The sequence below is a fragment of the Grammomys surdaster genome, unplaced genomic scaffold, assembly GCF_004785775.1.
Source record: "Grammomys surdaster isolate TR1022 unplaced genomic scaffold, NIH_TR_1.0 145, whole genome shotgun sequence".
In the NCBI taxonomy this organism is placed as follows: Eukaryota; Metazoa; Chordata; class Mammalia; order Rodentia; family Muridae; genus Grammomys; species Grammomys surdaster.
This window is the reverse complement of record NW_021604603.1, coordinates 3,858,575-3,867,243: the sequence shown is the minus strand read 5'-3', so window position 1 is coordinate 3,867,243 and position 8,669 is coordinate 3,858,575. Positions and strand designations below refer to the sequence as shown.

Here is an 8,669-nt window from a genome sequence, read left to right as displayed (position 1 = left end):
TAATCAGGAGTCTGTATGGTACTAAGTTGTGCTAGAGATCAGAGGCTAGGAACTGGTTATGCTCATTCGCTAACCACACATGTCTCGGTATGATTCTGATTTGTGTCTCAGGAGAAACTGGAGTCCTCACAAACCCTGGGCCTCAGGAGTTGTGTGCCAACAGTTGAGACAACACACGTTAACTCTTTGAATGCCAAGCGTTGTCTGTACTTTCTTTTATTATCACCATAGTCTTTGCATCAAGATACATAGCAGTGATAGCAGGTTTCTTTTTAAAGCTTAGTATTAAATATTAAATATCTTCCCCATTTTAATTTTACATTATTCATCCAAGTGACAAAAAAAAAAAAAAAAAAGGATTTAAACTCAAGTTACTTGAAGCCTGGACATACTTCCATGATTAGCCGGGCTACATCAAGGCGTGGCTTTGTTTGTCCTAGAAAGATGGGACCAGGTTATAATTGTTTCTGAAAAGTGTGCTACAAAAATGGATGGCCCGTTATCAGCCAGGTTACAAAGTAAGGACGGGGGTAAGGGAGGGATATTTTCTTCAAGAAAAAACAAAACAGAATTTCTGAAGAATCCCAGTTCATAATTTTTTTCCCAAAATGGCTGGAGGAATGGGTAAAATCTCAACATGAGCCCCCACGTCCTGTCTGTGAAGGAGCAGCAGTTGCCTTGCTGAGGTGACTGCCGGGAATGCACATGGGAGGCTTTGACAGCTAGCTGAAGCCTCACTGGTACTGACTTCTCTAAGAGGTTTCTTCTAGAAACAGACAACTCAGACTCTTCCTCGTACGTACTTCAGCAAAGAAGTTATTTTTAAAAGCACTTGGGAAGTTCCTCCTCCACCCCTCAGGTGGGAAGGCTCAGAGAAGGGAGTCGTCGGTACAGCCACCTTCTAGGCCATAACGAAATTCCTGAAGGTTGGACACCCCATAGAAGTGGACAAAAGCTGCTGCCACCACCAGGACGTGGAAAATCTGATGAGACTGGAACTGTGGGAACAAACAGAGATTCACCTTTAGGATGGAGGAGTCGGAGGAAACGTTTGCCTCTTCTGGTTTCTCCTTAAAACTGCTTTACATCATAAAAACAATACTTGTTCTAGAGCTTTATTAAGAAACTCTCCGAGACCAGTGTTGATCCTGCCCACCCTCTTCCTTCAGACACAACGTGCATACAAATACTTCATGACCCAAATCTCTCAGAACCTTCTACTCAGAGCTCTGACCTGGGCCAGTCACTCACCATCACAGGCCCTGCTAAGAGTCATTTCTTACCCATATGTCAAATTTTCCAGGAAAGAAGCGCTCAGGAATCCGAGCAGCATAAAGGCCAGCTCCGGTGATGTACATCACAGCCATGAGGAAGAACCAGCCCATCTGGCCCACTGTGGTGGCCTTGACAAAGCCCTCAGCGATAGTAAAGTGCATGGTGGGTACAACACCACTCAAGCCAAGTCCCAGGAACACTCCTGAACAGAACAGACATGACTGTCAATAGGAAGTAGCTACATGAAGGCACTGCTGTGAATCTGGAATTGATGTATTTACAAAAAGCAACTGTTTTCTTATGAACTGTTCATGTTTAAAAAAATTTAGGACCTCTTTTGACCTCTGTGGACACTGCCACATACATGGTAGACTCAGATTCACACATATACAAATAAAATAAATAAAATGGGGAGCTAGCATGGTCCTGTACTCCTTTAATTCCAGAACTCAGGAGGCAGAGGAAGGTGGATTTCATTTAGTTCCAGGCCAGCCTGGTCTACATACCGAGTTCTGGGTCAGCCAGCAGTAACATATAAACATATAAAATTTGAAAAACCAGACACAGACAACATATACACGATAGATAGATACATAGATATCTAGATATCTAGATACATAGATACATAGATAGATACAGACAGACAGACAGACAGGTTGGTTGGTTGGTTGGTTGGTTTGTTAAAAATTATCTGATGGTCAACTTGGTATAGACCCAAGCCAAAACCTAGTGTGGCTTCAAAGCCAGAAGAGTAGGTTTCTCATTAAGATCACAGAAAAAGATGAAGACATAGCTTGGTAGCTCGGTGTAGTGGTGTTTGCTGCTCTTCCAGACTTCCCAGCACCCAGGTTGGGTGATTCACACCTGCCTGGAACTCCAGCGCCAGAAGATCTCATACCCTCTGTGACCTCCATGGGCATATGCACATGTACATACACACTAGGATATATTTAACCCCTGAGGTCTCATACTCTCTGTGGCCTCCATGGGGACATGCACATACATACTAAGACACATTCAACCCTGAAGTTCAGCTCCAGGAGATCTCAGTCTTTTCTGGCCTCTATGAGCACATGAACGGATACACAGTAAGACACATAAATAATTCATCTTTTTAAACAAACAAAAAAGATCATTAGAAAACCTGCACAGAATCAAGCCAATCAAAATTCCAGCATGGACTGGGGAGAGGTTCACAAGGTCCCATCCCAGAGGAGCTAGTGACAGTTGATGGATACTGGGAAAGTGAGCCATTTTTCTTTGAAGGGAGTGGCCACTGAGAGGCTGTCCACGCTTCAGTGATGTCTCCACACCCTGTGCACACGGGAAGCACTCATTGACTAATGGGCGACATTTAAAAAAAAAAAAAGAAAAGGTGACATGAAGTTGGACCGGGACAGGCAGGGGAGGTCTAGAAGGAAGCTGGAGGAGGGAAGAGATAAAATCAAAGTACATTGTATACAAGTAAAAAATTCTTAATAAAATCACAAGACTGAAAGAACCAGAAATCTGGTCATCTGAACAGCTAGACAGAAGGCTATATTCAGAAGAGCAATTGCCTGAAGCTGCAGGGACACATGAATCTATAACAAAGGAGGTCTGAGTTCTTGTTCCCACACTGTACAGGACGGGGGGCAGGGACTGTCTGCTCTACTTTGCAGAGAAAAGCAGATCTCTGAGTTCAAGGCCAGCCTGGTCTACAGAATGAGTTCTAGGACAGCCAGGGCTATACAGAGAAACCCTGTCTTAAAAAAACAAAACAAAACAAAACAAAACAAAACAAACAAACAAACAAACAAAAAAAGAAGGGTGGCTCAGCAGTCAGGAGCACTGGCTACTCTTTGATAGGACCTGGGTCAGTCCCAGTACCCACGAGGCAGCTCACAGCCATCTATATTCCAGGGGTCCAATATCCTCTCTGGCCTCCACAGGCACCAGGCATGCAAGTGGTGCACAGACACAATGTGGGCAAACACCCATACACATAAACTAGAGAAGGAGTTAAGGCATCTGAAAGCTAGTGGTAACTGGTCCATTGCTCCAAGTACTAAAACCTTGAGACTCTAGATGAGTCAACACGAAGGAAGAGGTCTAAATGCTTGCTATTATATTAGTTGCTACTAATCTTTATGCTCAAAGTATTTTATTCCTCAAACCAGGTATTCCACTCCTGGTAAAATGAAATGTGCCAGGGTGTGCTTGGTTTTTATTTCTGTTTGTTTTGAGATGGGGTTTTGTTCTGCATATTGCCCTCGATGCCTTGGAACATATGCAATCTTCCTCAAGTCCGGGGATGAGAAGTGTAAACCACCACACCTGACCTGTGTTCCCACTCACCTGCTCTTGTCTGCCGGTGCTTAGGAGTGGCAAACCGGTCCCACTGTGCCACAATGATGGCAGAGATGCCCAGGACACAGACGATGGAGAGGTAGATGAGCCGTGGCTGTGGGGAGCAGTAGAAGGAGTAGTAGAGCCAGGGGACGAAGCTCCCCATGATCAGTAGAGCAATCCCTGAATAGTCCAGTCTAAAAAGAAACCACAGACCACACTCGTGAACAGGAAAGAAGACCTGTGGCTCATCACCCAGTCGACAGTCTTCCACCTGCTCCCAGACCTGACCATCTGAGTCTCAGCAGTCCCTATAATCTATCCTGTACTCAAACTCTACAAAGTTGAGAACATTTTGCTTTCCAGCAAAAAAATTCTCTGAGCTGGGGGGTAGTGGCACATGTCTCTAATCCCAGTACTAGGGAGGCAGAGGCAGGCAGATCTCTGTGAGTTCCTGGCCAGCTTGGTCTATAGAAGGAGTTCCAGACCAAAAAAAATCCTCTAAGAAGGGCAAGTATGTGGTGCATACCTGTAATTCTTCCATCACTTGGCTAGTGGAGACAAAAGGTTGGGGAGTTCAAGGTACAGAGCAAACTCAAGTCTAGCCTGGGCTACATCAGACACTTTTAGAACATGACACTCAAGCCCTGGATTGTTTCCCCAATCTGAAGGAGTCCTAAAAGTAAAACCCACGGATTAGAAGCGTCATTAGGGGATCTTTGTTTGTTTGTGAGACAAGGTCCCACTAAAAGGCCTTAAACTCATTAGGTATCCTAAACTCGTCTCCAGTTTTAGTTCATTCTCCTGCCTCTGCCTCCCGAGTGCTGGAATTACAGTCACATGCCACCATGCTCCACCTAAAAATTACTTTTGTTTGTCCTGTTTTTATTGACTTTCTCCTTTAAATTATTTATTTGTATGTTCACTATTGCCTGAGTACGGAGGTCAGAGTTGGTTCTTGCTTTCTACCATGTGGGTCCCAGGACGGAACCTGGGTCGTTAGGCGTGGTAGCAAGCATTTTTTAACCACTGAACCATCTGACCAACCTCTCCTTTTTTTTGGAGAGAGCTTTACTCTCTATCCCAGGCTGACCTGAAATTAACTATGTAGCCTGGGCTAGCCTGAAAGTCGCAGCAATTTTCCTGCCTTAGCCCACTGAGGCTGAGATTATAAATGTTAGCTACCAGATCTATTTTCTTCTTTATGATTTTAGACAGGGTCTTGCTATATTGTTCAGGTTTGCCTCAAATTTCTGAGCTCAAGTGGTCCTCCTGTCTCAGCCTACTGAGTAGCTTAGAATACAAGTGCATCCTGTCCTCCTTGAAACTGACACGCTAAATAATAAAAATGTACTCTCATTACTGGAGTTACTGGGAGAAATAAAATAATCTACCACTATCACTAAGAAAGCAGGAACAACCACTACCCAAGTAAACAGAGCCCCATGCTGAGCTAGGGCCATGGACTGTGCCTGAGAGATAGCTGGTTCTTCTAGCACTGTCTGGCCAACAAGATAAGCTTTGCGTGGGGTCAGAGCACGAGCAGTCTGAAGCACAGACTGCCTGCCACACACCACTTGGCCACAGTCAATAGAAAGATAAGCTTGTATTAGGTACATAGTCTTGACAGCAATCCATCAGCACCTCAAGTTTCACAAAAGACATTACTGTTTCTGTAGAAAATATATCCCAGAATTGGTTTCCATCTGCCGAGGAGGTCGTGGGACGTTTATCATGAAGTTTTACTTTCTATTAGAAAAACTTCATCATCTTGCTCTAACAACAGAAGAGAAAACTTCATTTCCTTGGGCACAACAGGGTCTGTTATGAGGTCCAGCAGCTCCAAGTGCCTGCTCAGTCCTGGGACAAGATGGGACAATAATGCATGTGGTCTCTGCTATGGCTGGCCTTTCAACTTACTTGGAAAAAGTCCTAGAGACCTTTTCTGAATGACAATAGACGGTGTGGAAGAGCCAGGAGAAGCTGAGGCAGAGCACTGCACCCAGGAAGAACATCCCAAAGACCACCTTCTCCTGTAGGGGAGCCATGAAGTACATATTTGGTCTGAGCATGGTCAAGATTCCCAGAAAGAGAAATAGCACAAAACCTGTACAAGACAAAAAGGAAAAATAACCCATGAGGAAACATGGACTATCTACACTGAGGCAGCCACTGTTTCTATCAGTAAACAGGGGAATTAGCTAGGAGAACTGCCATCAGCAAAACAAACAAACCGAGACAGACAGTTCTATTATCTCTTAAATAATTTACTTATTTTTATTTTATGTACATCTGTGTTTTGTCTGCATGTCTGCATGTCTGCCTGTGTGAGGGTCTCAAATACCCTGAAACTGGACTTATGGACAGTTGCAAAAGCCACAAGCATGCTGGGAATTGAACCTAGATCCTCTGGAAGAACAACCAGTTCTTTCAACCACTAAGTTAATCTCTCCAACTCTGACATTTTTATTTTTGGGACAGGGTCTCATGTATTCCTGGCTGGCCTCCAACCCCTGTGTAGGGTGACCCTGAACTTCCCACCTTCCTGCCTCCACCTCCTGAGATTGCAGGTATGTGCCACCATGCCCAGTTTACTCAGTGCTAGGAAGCAAAGCCAGGGCTTCTTGGAGCTCGGCAAGCACACATTCTCAGTCCACAAAAATACTATTCTGTGAAATGGTGGCATTTTGTTTTTAGAGTGGCAAGTTAGGAAACAGGAGTTCCCACTACACAGATGTTCCAGCAGGAATCCAAAGCCGACGAGCAGTGCTATTCCCTTGTGTTCTGGGCCTTCTGCCCTGTAATAAAGACCAGCAATCAACTGTCAAGTAAGGTGAACGGTAACCTAAAATGTCAGACGCCTGATATCAATTATTCAAAGAAAATTTATTCTCTCCCCATGGACAAATTCCTTGGCAAATAATATTGGAATTCCTTGTTTGTTTGTTTGTTTCTTTGGCTAGCCTTGAACTCCTATGTAAACCAGGTTGGCCTTGAACTCACAGAGATCCAAGTGCTGGTATTAGAGGCGTGCATCACCACCAACAACCCAAGACTAGAATGTTGCTCAGTGGTACAGCACTCATCACTACAAACTGGATTTTTTTCCTCTTCCAAATCACTCACCAAGCAGATGTGTCCAGATGTTGCCGGTTTCTGTGTGGATGCGGAAGATGCTCTTGAAGCAAGCCCGGAAGGAGGGCATAGGTGGTCTGTGGCCATGTAGCAGGTAGTCATTGTCTTTCAGCCAGTCAGGAAGCACATCGTACGGGATGACCCTCCAGCGTCCCTCCCAGACCTACAACACACACAATGCCTTCAGATGGGCTGCAGTGAAAAGTAGCTCTCCTGGGAAAGCGCACTGAAGAAGAGCCTGCCTAGAGCTTCGGAAGGATGGGCTTGGACATACCAAAAATAGGACAGTGGGGTCACCAGGGGATTGGATTTAGATCCATTGTAATTAGATCCATGAGGATCTAATTGAACTCAGGTCATCAAGAAGTGTCCTTCCACCCCAGGTAGAAACATCCCAGACAAGCCTGCCCTCCCCCAATCCCCCCCCTTTCTGTCTCTAGGTTACACCTTATATACGAACTCCTCCATCTTCTCCATGGCATGGTGGGCTTGCAGAGGAAGCGTCAGTACCCGCACCTCCTCCTCCTCTTCTTGTGGCACTGGGCATGTCTGTTCTTCTTCAGCCTAAGAAAACAAGCATCAATCTAGACATCATCTCCTGAACTAAAACTTCTGAGGAGACTCAAACTCACAGCATACCACACAGTCTCTTCTTCAGAAAGCTGGACCTCCACTCCCAAGCACGATACTTACTGAGTTCGCTACAGTTGTCTGAGATTTTTACTTTGTCTATACTGGAGTGAAAGTTCAATATGGCACATAGGAGGCAGACTGAGACTAGCACTGGAAGAACACAGGCTTAGAGCACTTGGCCTAGATATTTTTTAAATTTAGTTTCTTTTCATTTATTTAAATTTTATCACAGGTACATGTTGCCTTAGATGTTATGTGCCTGTTCTCTTAAAACATTTTTAAAATTTTTACTCTTTGTGTATGTGCACATGCACGCCAAAACACCTTAGGAAGTTGGTTCTTTCCTTCTACTTTGTAGGTTCCAGGGATCACACTCAGCTCATCAGACTTGACACACTGAGACTTCTTGTCCGTTCCCATTCTCTTTTGAAGACAAGTAGTCCTCAACTTTCCCCAAATTCCCAAACAGTCTTCTAGTCTACTACTAATTCATTCTGTCTGCCTCCCTCCCTCCCTCCCTCCCTCCCTCCCTCCCTCCCTCCCTCCCTCTCTCTCTCTCTCTCCTTCCCTTCTACCTCCCCACCCGCCAGGGGTCTCCCTATGTACCTCTGGCTGGCTTGGAATTCATCGCATAGACCAGACTGGCCACTCAAACCAAGAAGATCCACCTGCCTCCGCTTCCTGAGAGCTGGGATTCAAAGTCTGCACCATCACACTCAGCCCCAGTCCACTAACTTTCAAAGCTAAACAAAATGACAGACTTAGTGATGACTGTGGCAATCTTACTTGTCACTCTCTGACCATTTACTCTGGGTTTGCACTCATGACAACTGTGGCCAACCGTGATGACATCTACTTTTAAACCCCTTCAGTGGGAGACTGAGACAAGAGGTTCACTGTGATTTTGAGGCTAGTCTAGTCTACTTGGTACATTAGATAAGTTCTGGGCCAGTCAGAGCTGCATAAAACAACAACAAATAAAACAACTGCTCTTGCAGAAGACCCAAGTTAATTTCACAGTCCCAGCATGGCGGCTCACAACTGCCTGCAGCTCCAGACCCGAGGGATCTGATACCCCTCTTCTAATCTCCACAGGTTGTTGTCGTTGCATGTCCTGTACGCCCCCCCTTCATAAAATACATATTTCCTTTAAAAATCAAAACGTTAATCACTTCCCGCCCACGGCTGACAACTCCCAGGCATATGGGTCCTTTGAACTGGTCTAGTCAAAGCAGTAGTTGAGCCCTACCTATCTATCTATCTATCTATCTATCTATCTATCTATCTATCTATCTATC

General features: G+C 44.9%; 1 protein-coding gene across 2 annotated transcripts in view; it reads right to left on the bottom strand.

The window, feature by feature from the left end:
- Positions 1–322: 322 nt before the first annotated feature.
- Adipor1 (adiponectin receptor 1) overlaps positions 323–8,669 on the bottom strand; it is a 17,246-nt gene continuing 8,899 nt past the window's right edge. For both annotated transcript variants that reach the window (XM_028764733.1, XM_028764734.1), the window contains exons 3-8: positions 7,186–7,302; positions 6,730–6,901; positions 5,524–5,710; positions 3,613–3,800; positions 1,284–1,477; positions 323–998 (exon numbers count right to left, since the gene is read on the bottom strand). In XM_028764733.1, the coding sequence (XP_028620566.1) occupies positions 870–998; positions 1,284–1,477; positions 3,613–3,800; positions 5,524–5,710; positions 6,730–6,901; positions 7,186–7,302 (987 nt within the window). In that variant the 3' untranslated portion in view covers positions 323–869. The remainder of the gene's footprint in view (positions 999–1,283; positions 1,478–3,612; positions 3,801–5,523; positions 5,711–6,729; positions 6,902–7,185; positions 7,303–8,669) is intronic.